Here is a 24362-nt window from a genome sequence, read left to right on the forward strand (position 1 = left end):
AAACACTGACACAGGTTGCCCAGAAAGGTGGTAGAAGCCACATCCCTAAGAGGTCCCTTCCAACCCAAAACATTCTATGATGCTGTCTTGGTGCAAGGGACAGTGGGGAGCAGGCAGGGCAGTGATGTCATGGTCTTGCCTGAGCAGAAGCCTATCTTTACCACAGGCAAGCCGTGTTCAATGCTGCCTGTAATGTCTTCTACAGCTGATCATATTTTACAGGCCAGCCCACACAATCCAGTTACACCCAATGGCAAACACTCGTGATCCCGTACTCGTATTGTCACACACCTCCATGGAGAGGAGAATAAGGGGTTTATGCTACCTCTGTATAGAAATTATTGATCACAAGGCAGGGGAGTTAGTAATCTTCCATGGCCTCGATCCTATAATCAAGTCCCCACAGGAGAGAAGGATTAACAACTGGGAGAGTTAGCTTTTAAGGAAAATTTAAAGCTGATTGAACTAACCTTGCATGACTGGGATAATAGCAGCTAAAGGGAAACATGATAAATAATCAGCATGCCGTGGAGGTGCAAATAATACACCAAGAAAAGAGTATTTAACTATAATAAACATGGAAGTAACTGAGATGAATTAGTCAAGATTTAAAAAGGAAAGTAAAGGAAATAACTGTCTAAACATTAGCAGATTATTCTCAGCAATAAAAGCTGTCTGACTGTGAACAGTTCTTGTTATCTGAGTCATTTCAAGGACTGGAGGATAAACTCTGGTGTGGTTTTCTACATCTGGTTCACCTAGGGTTTTAGGGATTGCTTCTATAGGAGCGCAAGGCTTTTGCTAGGCTGACATTTGCTGTACAGGGCCTATGCCTCTTTAGAAGATCCCTGTATTGATCAACTTTGTGTTCCCTGCTCTAGCAAACAGTACCTGCACAGAGTTCTGGGTCAACAGCATGCATACATCTTTCTCAATTTAAGTCTGCTTGATCCTCTTCTTGGGTTTCATTTTTGAGCTTCACTACAGCAAGCCTCATGAAGGGGACATACCCTGAGGCTGTGCTGCTTGCCTCAACCCTATTTCTGTGATTTTCCACTGGGGTGAACCAGGTTCTTATACTGGTATCATGCCTTGGCAATGACATCTGGCGTAGCCAGTCCTTAGCTTGTCTCATCTCACGCTGCCATTCAAGTTAATCAGATGGTGCAATATTTTGACATGTTCTATTTACGGGTCCAAGCTCAGAAGCTCAGCAAGCACCAGCATCTCTGAGTTACAGAAGAGACACTTCTGTTTAAAGAGAGGTGGAGTGCTTCTGCCTAAAAAGTGCCTTGGTAACAGAGCCAAGAGCAAATTCCATGTCTTCTCTCTTGTAGCCTCAGGCACTAATTAAACATGTTACCTCCCACATAACTATGTCAGAAGGAGAGATTCTGCTTTCCAATCCACCTGCTCTTTCCATCTGATTCACTCTGAGGCCAGAGCCCAGCACTTGTGACACAAGATCCAAAAGCTGTATCTCAGGCAGAAGGCAGCTGGGTGCCACTGCAAGATGCACTTTAGATCCTGCCTTCCTCACTGCTTACATAAAACTTATATTTCCCTTTATTTGTAAACCATGCCCTCCAGCCCAAACATGGCATGTGCAAACATAACTTCCACCTCCAAGGACTACCCCATCTCCTAACTGCACACATCCTCCCGCTTCAGCTGAGAACCACTGCTCTCTGTGCCATCTCCTCCATGCAGTGCATAAAGATGATGTGGCACATTCCTCTTGTCCTCACTGTGTCACTTGGTGTTGCCAGGCTGAAGCAGGACAAGAGGTGATATTTACCAACTTTAGTATAACCCTGAGGGCCCCAAGGAAAGCTGGCACTTGGTGCTGTACTGGCTGCGGTCTGCCGTCCTTTGATAAGGTCACCTGACTTGCAGGTGTTGGAGGCAGAAGGCACAGTCACGGTTTCCAGGACAGCATTACACCCTCATATCATCACCAAATTCCATTCTTCTAGGACATTTAATTTCTCTAAAACACTCTTTCAGCTTTTATTAGATCAGTCTGGTTGACAGGGCATCCAAAACTTCTCTTCCAAAACTGCTTTACTGTTTAGGTGCTGAACAACTGCAGAGACATATGTGTGTGTCTTGTTTCAGAGCTGCTCTACCAACCTACTGGATTCTAGTATTAGCCATAAGTTTGCACCACAGGACACCATCTGGGCTGTACTCCTGTGTCTCTTCCCTTCTGTTCATGGGGAATTCAGTCCCCAGGGCTGCTCCTGTGCTGTTAGCCACCAGTCTGCAAAATCCTTGTGATGTGTTTTGATACAGTTAGGAGTTTGGTGCTCACCTGAGTTTACCCCAGTGAGCTGTCCAGCCCTGCCTGCATCTCAGCCCCAGTGCATCATCTCTAGGGCAGCAGAAGGAGCCCTGTCCTATGCATGGTGGCCACCTCATTTTAGTGTTTTAGCTGCCCAACCTCAGGTCTTCTCAAAGAGACTGAGCACCCCAGTTGAAGCAAAGAAAGCAGTGAAAAAATGGACACAGTGCATGGCCTTCTGGGAAGGACAGACCGAGAAGCTATCTGTCCATCCAGCTGTCCAGTGCCTGGAGAAACAGTGGCACCCTGTGGTGAGGCTGTTTCATCACAGCATGTCACCTGGGCCTTGTCAGACAGCACCACCTTACACAGGTCCTGGGTTGTCTTCTTTCAAAGCCATCATGGCCTCTAGTAGCCTACAGGTGGGAGTATCTCTGGGTGCTCCCTGTGCCTGCTTGACTCAAGTATTATCCAGCTCCCCATCATGTGTCACACAAAAGAAGATGAGACACTCCTATTTATATCGTGGTGCTCTTGCTTTGCTGTATTCGTACCAGGCTGAATCATCCAGTTGGGCTTCTGGAAGAGCCATTTCAGGTCTGATTGTCAGCTGCCTCTTTAGTCACTTTTGCTTTGGGTGTCTCCTGTTTCAGGGTTACTGTCCCACACTTGAGTGCAGCCAAGAGCAGAAATAGCCTGATACTAAATAGTGGTCAGAAACCCTTCAAAGAAGACAGGTCTCCAAAATCCAAACCACCTGCTGTGCAAAGGCCTGTGGCCTGGACTGGAAGTGGTTCACTTCCTTGTCAAACATTAGTCTGTTCCATCTTTTGTCTCTCTAGATTCCTCTTCTACTTTCTATGGTACAGGTGTTCTTTTTCAGTTGCTGTCCTAAATGGCATTTCTTGCTTCATCAAGCAACTGGGGAGATAGATGTGTCTCCTCCTCAGAACTGCTCCAGTTAGCTTCTCGTTACTGTTATTATGTATGGAGTCACACCAAAATTAACCCCAAATGTCAGAGCTCCCTTCCTATCTTCTGTAGTTTCAGTGTGATGCAGAATAAAGGTGGTTCAAGCAGGTGGCTCATGGGTCAGTGGCAAACACTGTCAAAACAGACTTGGTTTCAGTTGCAGAAGAGACAGACATGAGAACATGGACACAAGAATTCCCAGTAGGATCTCTCTTGTAACTCAGGTTCCTGGCAGGAAAGGACCCCTCAAGCACAGAGGGAAATGCCCAAATCATAAAACACTTCAGGTTGAAAGAGACATTTAAAGGTCATCTAGTCCCTGCAGTGAGCAGGGGCATCATCCACTAGACTAAGTTGTTCAGAGCCCGGTCCAACCCGACCTGAGATGTGATGGGACATCTACCATCTCTCTGGACAAGCTGTGTCAGTGTTCCACCACCCTCACTGCAAAAAAAAAAAAAAAAAATCTTCCTTACATCTAATCAAAATCTCCCCTCTTTTAGTTTAAACCCATCACCCTCGTCCTGTCACAACAGGTCCTGCTAAAAAGACTGTCCCCATCTTTCTTGTATTTCTTTCTTATCTGCTTGTTAAGTAGTGAAATGTCACAATAAGGTCTCCCCAGAGTCTTCTCCAGGCTGAACAACCTGGCTCTCTTGGCTTGTCTGCACGGTGGAGGTGTTCCACCCTCTAATAATTTTTGTGACCTCCTCTGGATCCACTCGACGAGGTCCATGTCTTTCCCGTGCTGAGGACTCCAGAGCTGGACACAGCACTGCAGTCAGGGTCTCACCAAAGAGGGCAGAATCCCATCCCTGGGGCTCCTGCCCTGGCCTTCAGGGCTGCGAGTGCACATTGCCGGCTCATGTCCAGCTTTTCACCCACCAGCGCCCCAAGTCCTTCTCCGCAGACGAACGTTTGCCAGTTGATTGACAAAATTTGCCAAGTTGGCCACTACTGCCCACTGGGCGCCCGAACCCCCGCGGCCAAGCCAGGGGGTAACAATGTCCGTGTCCTCTGCCTGCCTCTTCCATATTTGCATAGCGGGGCGTGGTCTGCCCCGAGCTCTCGTTCATTATTCATGAGGTTTCGCGCGCTTTTGCAGACCACGTGGGTCTGTTTTCGCGCGGAATCCAGACCGGCAGGAAGAGGCGGCGGTGATGGCGGTGAGCTGCCGGGCCGGACCGGGGCAACGGAGCGGGGCGGGTGCCAGCCCCGCGGGGTGCACATCCCGTGCCCTCCACACCCCGGCACGGGAGCCTTGGCACTGTGGTCGAGTGGGGCCCGGAGGGCATCTGGCGGGAAGGAGGGGGCGGCTGAGGGGAGTACGCTCTCCGGGGACACCCGGAATGCCGAGGGAGGTTTTTCCACGTGCGCTGCACCGGAAAAAACTCGGGCCGCGGGGGGATAGGATCCCTTCCCCTCCGCTCTTCTGCCTCGGGCTCGGAGGTTGTGTTTCCCCCGCTCTCCCGTTCGCTGCCGTTGCCGTTTGCAGGGAGGGCTGAACTCTTTCCCCGCATCGGAACAGAGGCTCATCGCAGCATGGCGGCCCCCTCTGACCGCCGCCCTCGCTGAGGAGGCTCCTGGAACCACTGTCTCCCCTCTTCCCCCATGGCCCGGCGCCTGGGAGGAGGGTGCCCGGGCTCCCTCCGTCATCCTCCCTTTCCTGTCCTTGCAGGACTCCTCCGAGTCGCAGGTGGCGGTCACCAGCCCGGTGCGCAGCTCACGGCGGGGCGATGCCTTTACCTCCAGCCCGGGCCGGGACCTGCCTCCCTTCGAGGATGAGTCTGAAGGGCTTCTGGGGACCCAGGGGCTCCCCGAAGAGGAGGAAGAAGGGGAAGAACTCATCGGAGAAGGGATGGAAAGGTAAGGAAACCGGCGGGAGCCAGCTTCTGTGGAGGGTTTTGTCTGGGGTTTTGTTACTTGGACACCAGTGCAGCCAGCAACATCAGTGACTTGGGTGCAGGGGAGCTCTCAGCCAGTCCTGCTGTGCTGTTAGCTGAGGTGAGGGGACTGAAGAGCTGCTGGACAGTGGAGAAATGTCAGGGCCTGGTGTCATCTGTGTCCTGGAACAACTAAGCAAGTTGCTTGCTGCGAGCAAAGTGGCATCATGATCCAGTGTGGGTTAAACCAAGATCTCCCTGGATGTTTGATGTGCATCCAGCCCATCTCCTTACTCTTCCATGCGTGAATTTTAGCGTTTTCTTACTCATCCAGGCCTGCCTACTACTGGTGAACTTTACAGTACAAAAGCTTGAATGCTGACATTCATAACCATGGTGCTGGAGCCCTTTGTATTTGGGGCATCTTGCCTTATGAAGAGCCTTCTTGCTCAACACATCCAGCCTTGAGGCAGAACAACTGTCCTGACACGTACCCAGCAGTAGCCAGAGAAAGGCTGGACAAACACTCTCTGGAGCCTGGCCTCATTTGATGCTCTGTGTGTGTGCTAGGGACTACCGCCCCATCCCTGAGCTGGATGTCTATGAAGCAGAGGGCCTGGCCTTGGATGATGAAGATGTGGAGGAGCTCACGGCCAGCCAGCGGGAGGCTGCAGAGCGAGTGATGAGGCAGCGAGACCGTGAGCTGGAGCAGGGCATGGGCCGCATGAGAAGGGGGCTGCTCTACGGTAGGTGCAGATGGGCTATAAACCAAGTGGGCTGCTGATCCCCATGTCATTGATTGTAACTTCCCTCTTTTGGGGAAGACAGACTGTCACCCTCAGAGAAGCACAGAGGTCCCTTGGGCTGCAGCCTGTTTGGGTTCATAGTGAAATCTCTGTGGGTGGGTTCCCCAGTGCAGGATCTCTTTGATTTGGGCTTCCTAGGAGCTCATTTGATGTGTTTTTCTGGTCACGTGTTCACTGCTGAAACAAAGTCAAGATCCTGGGTTTGTATCAAGGGTTTGGTATTTACTGAGTGTATGCTCTGGAGTTTGCTGGTGTCCTTATGGAGACTTTACTGGGCCAGGTTGGAGGGCCCTTGATGCACTTGGAAGCCCATTCCTTGGTGTATTAATGGATGTAACTGGATATCATTGCATATAATTCTTGTTAAATTTCCTCTGTAAAGTCTTCAGCTACATTGTGGAAGATGTAGAAGCCAAGCTAGAAGTGGATTTAGGCTGGGCTTGGGATAGTTGTTAAGTTGTATCCCAGGCTCTGAACTCTTTGCTTCCACAGCCCGTGCAATCTAGCAATGCCTAAGCCAAAGAGTGAGAGAGAGAATCCCAATTCTTGAATATCTTTAACAACTTTTCCTCCCGACCCTTAGATAGTGATGATGAAGATGAAGACCGCCCTTCACGGAAGAGGCGGCTTGCAGAACGGGCTGCTGATGGCATCGAAGAGGAAGATGAAGACATGATAGAGAGCATTGAGAATCTGGAAGATATGAAAGGGCATTCGGTGAGGGAGTGGGTTTCCATGGCAGCTCCCCGGCTAGAGATCTACCACCGTTTCAAGAACTTCTTGAAGACCCATGTGGATGACCGTGGGCACAACGTCTTCAAGGAAAGGATCAGCGACATGTGCAAAGGTAGAGCTGGGTGATTAGAGGTTCTCTCCTCTTTATGCAGGTCATGGTGCTTTGCAGTGATTCAGTCCATAGGTGGATTTTTTTCTGCCTGCCTTGTTTGTCCCAGACATTGAATCAGCGCTTTAAGAAACTCGGATGCTGACAGAGATAAATGAATAATGGAAACATGTCTACTCTCTTCTTTGATTCTGGCTGACTAATTAGAAGGCCTCTGGCGTTTGCTACTCATTAATATTCATATCATAGAAGTGCTAGCAAAAGAGTATGTGGGGCAGCAGACAGTGGTCTGCAAGCTTGTGATCTGAAAGAGACAACAATTGCTTGCTGTCTGTGCCAGTTACTTTCTCACACTGGAAACTGGATTATCCAGTGAGGGGACCCAAACAGACCCTGTGACTTTGAAAACCATGTCAGTCAGCATTGGAGCCATGTTTTCTGACCAGGCACTGCCAGAAGAAGCAATCATTAAAGCTGGCCTTGATAAATTTTAAAAGCAGAAATTGTGACATCTATGAACATCTCATGCAACTGCAATTGTTTGTATTTCGTCTTTGTGTTGAGGCAGAAGCTCCAGAAGCTTTTGAATCAGGGTCAGTGTTATGCAGCTTATATAGGAAATAAAAGGCATTTATCTTCTCCCTTTCCAGGAACTTCAGCTGCAGAAGGTTTTTGCTATCCTTTCAGCATAGTTGTCACTACTATTAATTTCTGTTTCCTGGAAGTCTATAGGAAAGTTGTGTGTTGAACTGAGGCTTCTGAATCTCAGAACACTGAGCCTGGGAAGTATCTGTGCTGAACTGAAGAGGAGCAATTACAAGTTTGATACTGATGAAGAATTTGTCAGTGAAATAAATTTTAAGACTTTTCTGCCCATTTTCAAGTTGTTGACTCCTTAACATTTTTCAGGAGAGGTATAAGTGTCTGCAAACTGCTGCCTGCAGGATACAGGCTTGTCTACTCTGCCTATCTTCTGCATACTCCTTGAGGAGTGAGCAGGTTGAAAATACAATTCACCTTATCTTTTTCTTAAGAGAACAGAGAAAGTCTGGTAGTGAATTATGAGGATCTGGCAGCCCAGGAACACGTCCTTGCCTACTTTCTACCTGAGGCCCCAGCAGAAATGCTGAAGATCTTTGACGAAGCAGCCAAGGAAGTGGTGCTGGCCATGTACCCCAAATACGATCGTATTGCCCAGGAGATCCATGTCCGCATCTCCCACCTCCCTCTGGTGGAAGACTTGCGGTCGCTCAGGTAAGCAGCAGAATTGCCTGCAGCAGGCTTTGGGATGCTCAGGAGAATTGGTCTGCAAGCTGAAGCTCTCGATAAGTCCAACAGGATGTGTGAGTTTGTTACAGAAAGAAAGTCAGATTAAGGATGAACTTACAGTGTTCCCAAAAATAAAGCACAAACCCTTCAAGAAAACTATTGATAACTGTTTTTTTGTAGGCTTGTGGAAGTTGTGCCTTGTAGTAAGAATATTTCTGTAGGGTGATCTGCCTTGTGTGTCCTGCAGGCATCCAGCATCTCTCTGTCTTTCCTCAGGCAACTGCACTTGAATCAGTTGATCCGGACTAGCGGAGTAGTGACAAGCTGCACAGGGGTCCTGCCTCAGCTCAGCATGGTCAAATACAACTGCAGCAAATGTAGCTTTGTCCTGGGACCCTTCTTCCAGTCCCAGAACCAGGAGGTGAAACCCGGTTCCTGTCCAGAATGTCAGTCTCTTGGCCCCTTTGAAATCAACATGGAACAGGTAAGAGATGTGCTTGCCTGGATGGGGCTATCTGCTTATCCTGCCTAGGCTCCTGTGCTGCCTATTCTCCCCAGGCTGGCCTTGGAAAGGGCCTGGTGTCAGCAGGAAGGTCTAGTGTCATACCCATGGGGCTGTGAAGATAGGTTTTCTCTGTTTGAGCTCTTGACCTGAACTGGCCCAGTTTAACAGCCAAAAGTCATTTATTTTGTCATTGTGAGTGTTTGGGCTGAATCTTGTCACAATCATCTGTGGTACACAGTTACTCACTTATATTGTAGAAATGCAGAAACAGTATTTCAGTATTTCCTGATCTGCCAGCTAAAGAAACTAGAAGACAATAACAAAAGCCTTGATGTGGAGCTTCTCACTTTTGTTCTTTGCTTTAACTATCACAAGTGGAGCATCCTCATCCCAGAAACTGCTCCAGTATTTGGGTGGACAAACACTGTGGAGGCTGAAACACAGTGATGAGATGTGGCAAAGTGTTTTACTGCCCCTGTTGTTGTCTATCACACCCTGGAATGGCTCCTCACAGCCTTCATCCTCCCATAGTTTTCTAACCAAAATACAGCAAATCTCTGAGTGGTCATTCTGTAGTGAGATGCCTTTGAAAGGCATAGGCTGTACTGTTGCCTTGCTGGGTAACTTCTCTTTTTCTGCTGCAGACAGTCTATCAGAACTACCAGCGCATCAAAATCCAGGAGAGCCCTGGGAAGGTAGCTGCTGGCAGGCTGCCCCGCTCCAAGGATGCCATTCTCCTTGCAGATCTGGTTGACAGCTGCAAGCCAGGAGATGAGATTGTGAGTACATTGTCAATATCAAGAGCATTTTGAAACCCTGGAAATGACATCACAGGAACGTGTGTGGGGAGGCGTTGTCCTCAGATGCATGTGGGCAGCTACTTCTCAGACTGGTGTCTTAAAATGGAGAAGAGGCCGTTTTGCACTGTGCAGGCACTGACATACCATCTCCTGCTTCCTAGGAGCTAACAGGGATCTACCACAACAACTATGACGGCTCCTTGAACACTGCCAATGGGTTCCCAGTGTTCGCCACTGTGATCCTAGCCAACCACATCGCCAAGAAGGACAACAAGCTGGCCGTTGGAGAACTGACTGATGAAGATGTGAAAGTCATTATGGGTCTGTCCAAGGATGAGCAAATTGCTGAGAAGGTGAGCCAGCCTCAGACTTTCCTTCTGTTCCTGCTGATAGCCTGCTAATCACTTGGCAGCTGGATCCCAAAGTGTTGAAAGGTGTCAGGTGTCTAAATAGTTGTTAAAGAAACTTTTAGCAATCTCAGTCCCCTCTGAATGGTCTTCTGTAGCTCTCTGACAGCTGTTGATGAGAGTGAGTTATAGGAGGGAAGTAAATAAGAAGATATCCTTGTATTTTTGGGGGTAATATTTTCTGTTTCTCCCCTTACTTTTCTGAGTCTTCCACATCACAACAGGGCTGGAGGACAGGAGAGAGACACTCAGATACTGCTTATATCTGATCATTGGCTTTTCTCCCTATGTCTTGAAGGGGAAGCGTTCGGAGGGGCCAGTGCTTCCATCTCCAATCCTCTTAAGGGGATGTTATTACTTAGCTTAAGCTATGGTAGAGATCTTAGCATTGCTTCTCTTTGCATGCTAAGTCTGAATCCAGTACTTGAAAGAACAAAGCTCTTGGATTAGTGCATGTTCAACCTCATTTGGGTTTAAGCTCTGTGTAATAAAGGGACTTTCTTATCTTGCTTTGGCCCTACTCTTTTTATTTTGACTGCTGTTCCCAGTTGGTGGAGCTGCTTCAATTGAGCCAGGACTGTTTGAACATTCGTAGTCTCCAGTATTGACAGAATAGCCTTGAGAAAAGAAGCCAGTTGTTGTTAGTATTTGACCATGATAACAATTCATCTGTGGCATGGCCTATCCAACCACTACCATGTGCAGTGAGTTAAGTCTCAGATCAAGGTCTCCAGCTTTGCAGTAGCTGATAACAGCCTCTGTGATGTGGTTTGTGCACAACAGGAGTGTAGAGGCAGTGGCAGCAGCTTCCAGTGCCAGACTACACAATCTGCCATGCCCCAACAGCACCATTTTTTGTAAAGAACTTTTAGGGACTCTGGGTAGGTAGCTACCTTGGAAAAATCCCCCTCACTGTGGATAATAAAAAGCTCTCCAAAGACAGCAGTATGTTAAAGCAACCATAGATAAAGCCTCTTGCTGATTTTCATGCCGAATGCTGCCCAGACTGGCAAGTGGTATTCCCTGGACAACTCCTCCTGTTTTTCTTTCAGATTTTTGCCAGCATTGCCCCATCTATTTATGGGCATGAAGATATCAAGAGAGGCTTGGCTTTAGCTCTCTTCGGTGGAGAGCCCAAAAACCCAGGTGGGTGTCACTTGTGTCATTTGGAGCTGCTTCACTCAGTTGAAAGGAAATCGTTCTGGGTTTGTCTGCAGTATTGCAGTGAAAGTGGTTAGAGTTGTCTGTGTGTCTTGGTGACAGACAAGGTAACTGAGGGGTATCTGTGATGGAAGGAGCTGCTTTTATCATGCTAAACGTTGTGGTGTGACAGTAGAAGCTCTAGACTGAAAACAGTTCCTGCTGCAAACCTGGGCACCTTCTTATTCTTATTCCTGCTCCTCTGGGAGGTCATGTTTTAATGCCCCTTCAGAGGTTTGACATTTTGGAGTCCTTTTGTTTTCAGCTCCTTCTTAGGTGCATTTAGCAAGGTTAGACATGCTGGTTTACATGTGACCACCTCCAAAGCTGACTTTCCTTCAGCTTCCCTGTAAAGTGGTCTCTCTGCCTACTCTTTGCCTTCCCTTCAGCTTTGTGGTGTTCAGGGCAGGATTGCTATCAAGCTGCCAACGTATCTCTCCCCTTACTGTTGTAGGTGGCAAACACAAAGTCCGTGGTGACATCAATGTGCTTCTGTGCGGGGACCCTGGTACTGCAAAATCCCAGTTTCTTAAATACGTAGAGAAGGCATCCAGCAGAGCAATCTTCACCACTGGCCAGGGTGCTTCGGCTGTGGGTCTCACAGCCTATGTCCAGAGACACCCAGTCAGCAAGGAGTGGACTTTGGAGGCAGGAGCCCTTGTGCTGGCTGACAGAGGTGTCTGCCTGATTGATGAATTTGACAAGGTGAGGCCTAACTTCATTTCTGTGAGAAGGATTAGCTGTAGAGGGACTGGCTGTAACCTCTGTGATGAGGAGACATGATAACTCATGGTGCCATCTCCCAGCTGACTGAGATTTGTGTGGTTTGCTTAGGCTCCTACCAGTCTATGTTGCAGTTTGCTACTTTTTCAGAGCATCAGGAGCTGATTCTTCTTGGTGTGTTGGGCAATGGGTACAGAAATAGACTCACTTTAATTCATTCTTGCTTTCTCATAGATGAATGATCAAGATAGGACCAGCATCCATGAAGCCATGGAGCAGCAAAGCATCTCCATCTCCAAAGCAGGCATTGTCACATCCTTGCAAGCCCGCTGCACTGTTATTGCTGCTGCCAATCCCATAGGTAAGTGCTGACAGACCACAGGACTATCTCATTCCTCCAGCATGAGTCCTGCTCTCATAAGAACTGTGCTGCAGCTTCCCCTTGCTTGGTTTCTCCAGTTCAAGTGAGCAGTAAAGTCTCTGTGCAGAAGGTCTGTGCTTGCCTCAAAGCTTTAGCCTTGGAGCCTGTGTTTGACTTGGAGACATGTTTCTGTGCTTTAGGGGGACGGTATGACCCATCGTTGACTTTCTCGGAGAACGTAGACCTGACAGAGCCCATCATCTCTCGATTTGATATCCTCTGCGTGGTGAGAGACACAGTGGACCCTGTGCAGGTACAATCTGAGCTTGTGATGCTGCTGTTGAGATGCTCAGTTGCAGCTGACTGCTGAGTTTTGCTGTCCAGTGAGTGTCTTCAGTATCTCTTAGTCCACTGCTCTCTTGTAGGATGAAATGCTTGCCCGGTTTGTTGTTGGCAGCCACATCAAGCACCACCCAGGTAGCAAGGAGGCAGTGAATGGGGACACCAGTGAGGTTATTCTTCCCAACACATATGGGGTTGAACCTATTCCCCAGGAGATCCTAAGGAAATACATCACCTACGCCAAAGAGAAGGTCCACCCCAAACTCAACCAAATGGACCAGGACAAGGTGGCCAGGATGTACAGTGACCTCAGGAAAGAGTCTATGGTGAGATTACTGAGGAAGATGGGGAAGCAATATGTATCTAGACTGCAAAGCAGGCTGAGACTGCTCCAGGGTATGTTGACACATTCTTGCCATTCCTGTCACAAAAGTCTGTGCCACTGTTTTGTGAGAGACAGACAGATCCTGCAGTGTCTGCTGAACAGATGATTCTTCATGTAAGTGCAGAATCTTGCCTGTTGGTGATCGGCAGACTGATGGACTTGGACACATGCACTAGTTAGTGCCTGCCGTGGTGAAGTCCTTTCGTTGTCACCCAGTCTGGCAGGCCCATAGGAGACGTTCACATTGACTCAGACCCATAAGCTCCTGGCACATTACCGGGAACTGTCCAGTATATAAATGCCTTTCTCTTTTGACCATGCGGTGTGTCAGGGTTGTTTCGTGCTCTCCAAGTGGAAGAGGAATTCGCTGAGGTCAGAAGGAGATTTTTGGAGCTTGGGAAAACTATTATCTTTTCTTTGTTAATTGTTATTTTGTTTCTTGAAGTCCTCCTAAAAGTTGCTGGAGGAAATGGGATTGCTGTTTGTGGAAAAGCACTAAACAGTGGCAAAGACGAACCTCAGGTAGCATCCCCTCGCCCCCTGCTGAATTAAAAGGTTGAATGTGGGAGCTTGTATCCCTTTGCACAGAACATGCCAGCAGGTGGCAGAGCCTCCTTAGCTTGAGAGTCCTCAAAGGCCAGAAGCAGCTCCCTGCAGTGTGGAGTAGACTTCCTGGGCCAGAACCCATCTGCCTTGCCCCATGCCTTATGCTGTTTGTTAAGGAGCTGCTTCCTCCTTCCCCCGCTTAGGCTACCGGCAGCATCCCCATTACCGTGCGTCACATCGAGTCCATGATCCGGATGGCTGAGGCCCACGCCCGCATGCACCTGCGAGACTACGTGGTGGAGGACGATGTCAACATGGCCATTCGGGTGATGCTGGAGAGCTTCATCGACACACAGAAGTTCAGCGTCATGCGGAGCATGCGCAAGGTGGGCACCGACCGAGACAAGGGCTGGAGCTGCACCCTAGACCCCGAGGGTTCTACTGTGGCTTCCTTGCACTGCCCTGGCCGTGGGAAGAGATTCTTCCAGGCTCTGCAGGAGTCTGTTGTGCAGATTCAGGTGCTGAGCCCATGCAGTGAGTCTGGAGGCAGCCATACGTGACTGCCTTTCTTTCGTCTGTGGTGGAATGATGTTTTTGTTGAGGGTGAGAAGGAAGCATGCCCCGAGCCTCTGTATCTAAAGCATGGCCACACTGCTCTTTCTTTCTGATGCCTTCCCTGCTATTTTGGCACAGGACTCCCACTGCTGCTGCTGCCAGGTGATCAAGCCCAGGCAGGCAGTTAGTTTCTTCATGTTTTTGATTGGGATCCTCACTGGATGGTTAAGCACAGGGGCAGCACTCACTGTGTTTTAGTGCACAGGCTGCCCTTTTCTCTCAGTTGCAGGGGCTGGCTCCAAAAAACTCTTGGCTGGCCATAGCCTGGCATTTATCCACTCCAAATGTCTGCCCTTAGTCTGGACAGCTCATGGCCTCTCTCTTTGGCTGCAGCCAGCCAGCCAAGTGTGAGCATCTGCTGGGGAGGCACAGGGCAGTCTGGGTTAAGGGAAGCTGCTCTGTGCCTTCCCCAGGGCCAGCCCTCCCACAGCTATTTTCCCTGTGGGCAGCACACCTCCACAGTAGTGCATTGCCAGCCCCAGGAGGCTTCAGGGCTGGCGATGAGCCTCCACAAGAGATTTTTTAATGGATGTAAGAGCAGCAGGCAGGGGAGTGTCATGTCTTTCACACAGATGTTGTTTGATGTTGGGCATGGGAGACTGCTGTGTGTCAGATGTTTCCTGACCCTCTTGACTGATCTCGTCCTCCTTCCCAGACGTTCTCCCGCTACCTTTCATTCAAGCGAGACAACAATGAGCTGCTGCTGTTCATCCTGAAGCAGCTGGTTGCAGAGCAGGTGATGTACCAGAGAAACCGCTATGGGGCCCAGCAGGACACCATAGAAGTCCCAGAGAAGGACCTGGTGGATAAGGTATGGGCTTATCATAACAAGCCTTCTCTGGGTTTTGTTCCTGCTCTCTGTCTGTACCCTCAGAACCAGAGATGTTCTAAGGCTTGTAACTTCCCTTGCTGAGTTAGGGTATCAGAGGAAAAAATGGTGTTAATCAGTTTAACCCAGAGTCAGGACTGTCTCTTCTGTCCCTGCTGCTCTCTTCTCTGAGACCACCATATTCTTCCCCTCAGTTCTCATGCATCCCTGTAAAGCTTTGGGGTTGGAGTGGTAAATCCTGCAGTACAGCTGGTGCTTTGTCAGGGAATGAGGACACAAGTTCCCTGGCACCTGAACTGGAAGAAGCAATGAGCAGAAAAGTCTCTGCTTGTAAAAACTTTTCCAATCCCTCCTGAGGCTCATACTCATCCTCCTCAATGCATCTTCATCCTTGTCCATTCTACCTTTCCGTATAAGGTAGAATTGACCTTGCTTGGCTCTAAAGCAGTATTTGATTCCTGTTCATTCTATCAAATGTGCAGAGTAACTGCTTCCAGAGGTACCAGCTTGGTGCTTCATTGTGACCACCTGTAGTCAGAGGTCTCCTGCAGCACTGTCTCCCACTGGGTGAGGTATTAGGGCTTTTGGATAGTAGCTATATTACATCTCTAATGGAAGTAAAAGGACAAGCTGAGAGCAGGCAGATGCTGAGTCAGCATCCTCTCTTTGCTCAGCTCAGCTCTGCCAATGCTCCTTTCCTCCTGACCTGCAGTCTCCTTTGCTGCTGCAGTTCTGGTTCCCACTGAGCAGGGCAGAGATTGCTGACTGCCAAATTTTGTGCAGCCTCTGCCACGGAAAACCATGTAGTTCTCACTTGTTTTAAAGAAACATTACCTCTCCCTTCCCTCCTCCTCATCCCAGGCTCGGCAGATCAACATCCACAACCTCTCTGCCTTCTTCGACAGTGAAGTGTTCAAGATGAACAGGTTCAGCCGGGATGTGAGGCGGAAGCTGATTGTCCAGCAGTTCTGAGGCTGACAGTGGAAATTGCCACATGCTCCTGTGAGATGAGACCTCCCTCTTGCAGCCCTCCCAGGAGCACTACAGAGATCACAATCCAGAGGGACTAAGTTGCAAGTTCTAATGCTTGCTTTGTGCCTTATGGATTAAGGGAGTGCTGAGCTGCTGAAGACCTTGTAAATAGAACAGAGTTAAGTAGTTAAATGCCCAGCCAAGTCTGTTTAGCAACTTCCTTCACTATTTTGCCTTGTAGCTAAGCACAGCAGGGAGAGAATTGCTGGCCACATAGATGGTCTTTTTGCTGTTTGTTTGTTGCTAGTTGTTATGGGCTCATCTGCAGGAGGGACCAAGTAGTGGGAGCATTCGAAAAGTGTTTGTCTGCCTTCTCCACGCCCCTTGGATTGCAAACACCCTCAGGGATTCTCTTTTCCCATCTCTGATGACTGTGCAGCCTGCTGGGTGATAATTGAGCCTGCTTTCAACTCTCTATGAACCATCCAGCCTCTCAGCTCCAGGCCTCTGTGTCAAACACCTCACATTTCCCCAGGTTCCCACATGGATTGACCTTGTGTTTGTTTTGTAAAGGGGTAGGGCAGAGGAAGGTGAGAACTGAACTAAAACATAACTGTTTCTAATATTAGTGGTGATCTCTGCGGGCATTTTAAGCTCCTTCAGTACGTGCTGGGGAGTATTCAGAAGCCTCAGGGAAGGGGCTGCCCTTGCCTTACTGGGTGTTCTTTGTGCAACTGGCAGATGCGAATTTATGGTGGGATTGAAGTGCTGGCACCTGAACTGAACAACATCTCTCGCATCCGTTTGTTGGGGTGAAGTACCCACAGTGCTGTTTTTGGGAGCAGCAGTGGAGAAGCCCTGAGCTGAAGGTGTTCCGGGAGGACAGGACAGGCTCAGTGTTGACAAGCAATTTTCTTACTGTGTGCATTTTTAATACATGTGTCTTTAAATACTTATGTGTTTCCTCCTCTTTGGGAATTCCTACAACCACAGAGGGGAAGGAAAAGTGAGCAAACTGGATGCTGGACCAGCAGCTCAGCAGTTTGTGGGGTTGGGTTTGGGTAGAAGCACATCCCATGATTGCTCTTCTAATAGGAACTGCCAGTGCTGGTCTCTCAGCTATTGCACATCTTCACCATGGATAGATAAGAGGACACAGTTGTCCACAGGACACTGTCATTAACAGTGCCTTTCCCACCCAGGGCTTGCCTGCAGTGGCTCCTTCCATGTCTTGCTTGCTTACTGAAGCACTGATTCCTGTGCTGGACTCTTCTGTAAATGTTAGTGTCAACTGGAGAGTCTAACATCACTGTATCACCCATCTTCCTTTCCCACTCTCGGGTTAGACAGCTCATTCTCATGTCTTAGCTGTCACTTGGATTCCAGTCTGGGAGAAGCAGTAAACTCTAAGATGCACCTGAGCTCTGTAGTGAATGTGCTTTGCCTGGCCAGGCTTGGGGCATCATAAGGCATCTCCAGCTTCCTGCTGCTTGTGCTTGAGAGAATTTGTGAGCTGGCTGCTGGGGTTCTGTGCTGGCCAAGCAGACATGTCCCTGGCTGTTGACACGGTGGGGTTTGTCATGGTGATGTGTGTGCGTGTGTGTCTTCTCAGCCGGGTTGTTTCTCGGGAGCTAGCAGTGCTTGAACCCTGCTGGGGGCTTAGCACATGACTCTCAGCCTGAAACTGACTCCGCATGTTGCCTTTTCTGTCTGCCAGCTCCCTCCTGTGTATTTGTTTAACTGTTTTGGCTCTTTGCACCCTTCCCACTGAGCCTCTGTCTACCAAGGCTTTCCACGGGCAGTGCACAGAGACACTTCCCTGGCATACTTTTCCCTGCCTGAGCTAGTCCTTTGCCCCCTGAATGCGTGGCTGGGTCAGGTGTGTGCTGGGGATGGCAGAGCTGTGTGCCTGGAGCCACATGGGGAGGCCCAGCACGTGGTTTGTCAGAGCTGGGCACAGAACTCTTCACGCCTCACCGCCTCATGCCAGAGGTCATGGGCAGAGGCCATCCCTGGGGAGAACAGCTGCCAGCACTTGCAAGCTGTGGCCAGCTCTATGTTAAGTCACACACCTTGCAGGGGAAAATGCCGGCCCTGAGACGGCAAAACCAGCAGTAGTGAGGGATGGAACAGGCTTGTCAAGCAAACTGAACTTGGGTGTTGTGGGTTTTAATGTTGGGTGTGGGAAGAGAAAGAAGTTTTGTGTCACTCTGGCGACATAAAAACTGCTTCCTAAACACTTGGCAGCCTTGTGAAGCCTCTGCTGTGCCTGTGGTGAGCCACACATGTAAATACATAGCCAAACATGCCACCACAAACAATGAGAAGAGAGACAGGAATGAACCTGATTTTCCCAGCTGCTTGCCCTGGTGCTGGACAGGGTTGTTGACAGTCACCCTTCAGTTTTGTCTTACAACTTACTCCTGCCTCTTGTGCTCTGGTCCCACCACACTTGGCACACAGCGTGAGCAGTGATAACGGAGAAATGCCATTGGAGTCACTTGTTTGACACTTTGCTTTCTCTGCCTCCTCCTGAAACCTCACTGCAAAGGCAGTTGTGCCCTCCCACCTTCTTGTGTTGCCAGCATCCAGCAGAGCAATGAATTCTTGCAGCTGCGCCCTTGCTAATGTTGGCATCAGGCGCTCCATGGAGTGCTAATGCCAGTCTGAAGGCATGTTCCTCCTCTCACGGCCACTGAGCTTTTCAGGTTCCCTGCAGCAAGCGTTGGCTGTTGACAGCATCAGGTGTCTTGTCTGGACAGGGGTGCAGAAGGGTGAAAACAGATGCTGCTTCAAACAGGGACTGCCTTGCCAGGGGGCATGTTCCAGCCAAATGTAGCAGGGGTTTTACTGCAGGGCTCTGGAGATTGGCAGGCCAAGCCACACTCATGGAATAAGGAGTTGCTCCCCTGACAACCTTGAGTTTAGCCAAGCTTGAGCATTTGGCTTCTCGCTGCTGTGCTTCAAACATTGCTTAGTGCCTCCAAAAAGCTGGGGGAAAAGCAAGAGTCTTGGGAGGTGAGGTTTGTCCAAAACAAGCTGTGTGTGAGCTCAGATGGAAGATGATGAAGATGCTCCTTGAAAAACAGAGAGGTCTTTGTGAAGCCAAGCAGTGTCCCTTCCAGTGGTCATTCCCACTTTGGGATTGTGGAGCTTGTTGGCAAATGCTGTATGAGACTGGCTTGGAAGAGCATCTTGATTTGTAATGGGAATGATGGTCCAGATCCTGACCCGCTTCAATTTGAACATGCTGTGTGCACACTCCTGGGGAATACTGTGGCTCTCTGCCTCTCATTAGATGCTGTTTGACCCTAGCCCAGCACAGGGCATACCTGTACACCACAAACAACAGGCTGCTTGGGCTAGGTGAGCAGTTAGCCAGCTAACAGGTGAGGGTGTGATCTAGGATCAGGGGAGTGACAAGCCCCCTCCCCTTGCAAGTTCCTTCCTCTCTACTGACAGGGTTTAGGGTCTTGATAGCTTCTGCCTTTATTGTCATCGTAAACCAAGACACTCCATCTGCAAGTCCTGGGTTGTATCCAGTGTGTTAGTGGCTGTTTCTGAGTCTGCTTCTCAAATGGCAAGTAGGGGAAGTTCTACCTCCAGTGATTTTGTTGGGGTTTTTTCCACTGATGCCAAAGCCACTTGGAAAAATGAGCACATGCCAGACCTTGTCTGGAACCTGCTCTGTCCATCTCCTGTGTATTTACTGAAAAGCCACAGGGAAACTGGTTAGCAAGAGCTTTCCTGGTGTACCTGTGCTCAAGCTGTAGCAGGCATGTTGGATTGTGTCTTCTTCATAGATAACAGGAGGCCAGCCAGCTCTGGTTCAGCCAGGAGGGCCATTTCAGGTGCTTATGGCTGTGTCCTTGTTGACCTCAACTGACCTGAACACCTGAATTCCAGCATATGATTGCTGAGTATATGATTGCTGGGAGGACAGTATAGGAATATGTTTACAGAAGAAGTGGATCTACAGATACAAGCAAGTCCCTGCAGACAGCTACTCCTCATGCAATGCTGCAGGGAGGATGCACTTTGAACTTCCTAGTATTTTTCCATCTCCTAAAATACTTTTCCACTGAACAGGGCAGAGCCAAAATTGGATCAGGCTTCTGTATTTTGCATCTATTATGCAGTTCTAGCTGCCATGACTGATTTAATGTCTCCATTATCATGGCACACTGGCCTGCCAACAATTCCAGCCATCCAGCATGCTCCTCAGCCACAACTAGATGTCTGGGAGGAGCTTTGAATGGCTGCTGAGCACTGCATCTTTAGAGCAAAAGCTCCTTGGAAGGGGTTTGTGCTCCTTTCTGCTCATCTTGCAGGTCACTTCCCTCTAAGGGTCAGGATGAAGCTGTGTGGAGATGTCAGGTTTTTTCTCTGGGTTATCTAGTGCTCAGGGAGATCTGAAAGTACCTGTCCTGTGTAAAAGATGCCAGTGAACTTCAATCCATATGGAAACGTGTAGCAATGCCAGTAGTACCTTTGAGCCAGTGGATGGCTCTTCTGAGACACCAGTCTCTTCTGAGACTCTTCTGAGCAGACACCAGCCCTCCTCAATCCAGGCTGCTCCCTCTACTCTGAAGATATCCACATCCCAGCTTGGTCAGCTATTGAAGAGCCAGCACTTTCTCTGAAGATAGCATTAGGCTTTTCAGTTTAGCAAGGAAAGGTATAAACCACTTCAAGGCTCTTCCCAGTGAAGACACTTTGCTCAAACTCCCTTCCCATTCCTCAAGTCGCTGTGCAAGCAGAGACGCTTGAATTGTCAGGTCCTGAAGGTAGCAATAGGCCTTATTTGCCCTAACCAGGCTCTCCTGAGGCCTTCACCCTCACCCATTGTCCAGGTGCTCTCTTTAAGCTCAGCTCAGCAAGCCTCTTAATGCTTGCCTGAGCTATGAGGTGGGGGTAGTAGATTCTGGCTCACTGTACTTGGTCACAGCCCCTCTTGCTTTGGGCTGTGATTTATGGACTGCTGTCTTGACCTGACCTTGGTTTTCTACTGGTTTGGTGCTGCAAAGTGATCAGTAGGTGTTGTTTGACGGTGGCTACTCTCAGTAGACCTTGGTTCTGACTTCCTGGTTCGATGTTGGACTGGCTTCATCACCATGAGCTTCTCTGAGCAGCTGGACTTCAGGCGGAATCTGGCTGCCATCTCGAGCTGCTTTGTTCATCTGCCTTGGGTACTGGGAGGACTCTGTCCTGCTGGCTGTTATTGTACTCTCAGCTCTCTGATGTGTGCTCCTCGAACCCTCCCCATCAAGGGCTTGGTAGCCACTTACTTGGCTTAGGTCATACCTCTAAATTAGGCAGAGCTAAGACCAAATCTCCTGCACCTTGCCACCAACCTCTTGCCTCTGCTTGGCTTTAGCCTGCTTATCCTACTGCCCCAGTAAAGAGCTTCAGAAGGTCTGAGGTTTGCCTGTCCTCATGACATCTTACTTTTCTGCATTTCTGAAGATTTTTCCATTCCTTCCAGAAGGGCACTTGGTCTCTGCTTAGTATCTGAGCAGTTCTCCAAGCTCTGCTAAACAGAAGCCCATCTTAAATGATACGAACAATCCACGAGAGATGTAGTCCTTTCTCCTTCCTGGCTGGAAGTTCAGCAGTCTCTCCTCACGCAAGTGGAAGGCTGTGAACATCCCTTTGCATGCTAGCTCCAACAAAGCAATGTGTCTGGGTTGCTATTGCTCTGGAGTGAGAGGAGCCCTGCCCTCTGGGCTGTGAGGAAACCTGCATGGTCTTTCAACCTGAGAGCTGTCTGCTTCCTTGCCCCGGGTGGCTCTGTTAAAGGTTATTCTGGCTCCTTAATCAAATTCAACATAGCTTTGTTTTCCTCTGCCCTCTAAGAGTCCACTGAGGTTTGCTGTCAGACCCTCCTGCAAAAGAGTGACATGGCTACTAATGCAGCAATCAACTCCACTTTAGTGAGGAGAGAAATGTAAATCTTCAGGGATGTAGGGCAGCAGGGTCATGTGAAGACTGGAAAAGTAAATCATGACTGGTGCTTGCTCTTCCACTGCACCTGACAGCAGGGGATGGGAAACAGGCAGAGCTGGGAACAGCACTGTGCCCCAGGTAAGCAGCATGCCCTCCTCTAAGGTGAGCAAGATGATGCAGAGGGATGAGGGAAGGCTCAAAGTGATACAGAAAATCTTGGTCCTGGGCTCTAAAATAGAGCAGATTCTGTTCCCTTCTGATTACAGCATATCCTGGAAGGCATGAATTACTCCAGGTCACTGCTCCTGAAGTGTTTATTTTATATCTTCCCCAGTAGGATTTTGGATGAGAGGAGAAACTGCACTTTGCCCAGAGAATGGCTGTGTGCCTGGGCTACACAAGAGTTGAGTGGGTACCCAGTCCTGCTTGGTACAGTCAAAATGTTTCACCATGTGCCAGCATTAAAAAGGCTAAGTCAGCAAATAAGCTTATACAAAGCTTGTTGGAGGCTCTGAAGTAAATTCACATATGCTGAGACATGGGAGAGGTTAAATCTTTCCTTGTGCCTAAGGAAGGAGGGGCTGAGCAAGGGAATTCTCAAGCTTTCCTCTTATGAGGGGATGAGACATCAAAAGGCTCCATTACTTCACAGAAGATGGAGTTCAATGGCATGGTGTGCCACAAGCCTGCTGTGTCACCCAATCTCAGTCCCCAAGAGCCAGCCATCGAGGTGATGGGACAGAGTCTGAGAGCAGGCTTTTTTTTTTTCCCTTTTTTTTTGATCTAAGAATGGGCAGAGATCACCTTCTGTTTTCTGGACAGTTGTCAGCATGCAAAGGAAGAAGGGTTCCAGTGACATCTTGCATTTTCCAGCACTGCAAAAACTTAACATCTGACTGCCTGTTTGTTTTGCTTATTGTTTACTTTCTGCTGTGCTGAGCAAGGGCAATAGACCAGCTTCATCTTTGTAGGTGAATTCAGGTTTGCTGTATTTAGAGAAATAAAACACCTCATCAGCATATTTCAGGTTAAGGTATTCCCTTTTTTTTTTTTTTTTTTTCCCTAACTAGAGTTTCAAAATAAGTTACATTTCTATTGAGATTAGACATTGTGGTTATTTTTAATTAAGTCCTAGGCACCAAATTCTTTCCCTTAGCTATCACCTCATTCCTCTACCTCAGCAGTATTTGTTTGCAAGGATCTTGGAACAAAATGTGGCCCTTGAAATCAGAAAGCTGGCTGAATTTCCTGAAGGCAAAAGCTGTTATGGTAACTTACAGGGGCAGACGGCAGAAGGATTTTCAGCTTGGCCAGCCTAAAATGCACGATTGCTTTCTGATTCTGCCTAACAGACCTAACTGTGAAATTGAACAATTCTGGGGAAGAACAGAGAAGCACAGATAATAGTAATACTGAGAAAAATTTCAGAACAGCTTCGAAGCGGCTATAAAAAAAACATTTAGTGCAATTGTAAAGCCCCTTTTACCAGTGCTCTGAGCATCCCTGGAGAATACACACCAGGTAGGGAAGTTGGGGAAGATCAATTGAGAAATGCCAAGCCTTTGACTATAAATCTGTCAATCCCTCAGAAGGGAGCCAAGCCAGCCATACCTGTTCCAGGGAGTGTAAAATGAAGACACAAGGGCTGTGCTATGTTTGTTTCGTGCTGTTTCTGAAGAGAACTGGTGTTGCCCATCTCTGCTGGCTGTTTTCCCCTCTGTTGGCAGCCCTGACCTGCCTGATCGATGTTGCCACTAATTTTATTTAATTGTCTTGCCTAAAATGTAGCTTCTCTTTTCATATCCCCCACTTTGTTAGTCAGTCTCAGATTGATGCATAACATCAAAATAAATCCAGGGAGCACCACATGCCTCACAGAAAGTGTGCTCACTGCCATGGCTGCATGGTTTCCTTCCCTCTTGATTCAAGACCATGTAATACATGAGAGTGTTTTTGCACTTTCTTTGATGTGATTAGGCTTCTTCAGACACGGGATTCAGTTTCTAAGATTTGGGAGCTGGATGTGGCAGGGTCAGGAGATCTGAAAGGCTTTTAGTTACCCACTTATAGTAAGCCACCTGCATGCTAAGACAGCCAAATTACCAGTAACAAAGTGAAAAATGACAAGAGCATTCATTAAATGCCATGCTTGGACTAGATTCTGAGCACACTGAAGTGTTTTTATCTCATCTAATGGGTAAGCGACAGCTCGGTAGTTCCTGCTGCATTTCCTGCTCAGTGGGGGCTGGGGGCTGCATTGATTCTGGGATAAAAAGGACTTTCAAAGCAGTGGAAGGATGTGGTTCAAAAGAAGCCAAAAGCAAGTACTTCGGTCCAAGCCTGCCTTGCTGCTTTGGGTGCAGCCAGTCTGTTACCTGCCCTTGTTGTGCTTGGGGTAGCTGCTGCATGGAAAAGAAAGAGCTGGCAAAAAGAGGCAGGCAATTGCACAAAGGAGGGACATGTGCCAGCACTGGCCTGGAAGGAGCTGTAGAGGCCAGTATCGATAATAGTGGGTACCCTCAGCTGGCTGTTTAGGTCACTAAGAAGGTTCAGAGGCCTTTGGCACATGACACCTTTCTTTAATTGTTGAAAACCATCAAGTTCATGCCAGGCAAAATCATGATCAATGGGTTTTTTTCAGGAGATTAACTCTTCAACCAACAACCGAATTAA

At 48.6% G+C, this 24362-nt stretch overlaps 1 protein-coding gene across 1 annotated transcript; it reads left to right on the top strand.

The window, feature by feature from the left end:
* Window positions 1-4798: 4798 nt before the first annotated feature.
* Window positions 4799-15743, top strand: MCM2 (minichromosome maintenance complex component 2). The gene is made up of 16 exons (XM_054387608.1): window positions 4799-4804; window positions 4935-5122; window positions 5710-5885; window positions 6529-6792; window positions 7824-8043; window positions 8335-8542; window positions 9208-9342; window positions 9525-9716; window positions 10823-10916; window positions 11425-11675; window positions 11928-12054; window positions 12255-12367; window positions 12480-12722; window positions 13531-13713; window positions 14598-14753; window positions 15633-15743. Exons 1-16 carry the CDS (start codon window positions 4799-4801, stop codon window positions 15741-15743), a joined length of 2667 nt encoding a protein of 888 aa, XP_054243583.1.
* The last annotated feature ends 8619 nt before the right edge of the window (window positions 15744-24362 follow it).

This window comes from Indicator indicator, chromosome 15, assembly GCF_027791375.1.
Source record: "Indicator indicator isolate 239-I01 chromosome 15, UM_Iind_1.1, whole genome shotgun sequence".
In the NCBI taxonomy this organism is placed as follows: Eukaryota; Metazoa; Chordata; class Aves; order Piciformes; family Indicatoridae; genus Indicator; species Indicator indicator.

Excerpts from the sequence above, each read along its gene's own strand:
- MCM2 (XM_054387608.1), top strand. Across the intron at positions 11,676-11,927 it reads TGATTGATGAATTTGACAAG|ATGAATGATCAAGATAGGAC; the intron begins GTGAGGCCTAAC and ends GCTTTCTCATAG. Across the intron at positions 12,723-13,530 it reads ACCTCAGGAAAGAGTCTATG|GCTACCGGCAGCATCCCCAT; the intron begins GTGAGATTACTG and ends TCCCCCGCTTAG.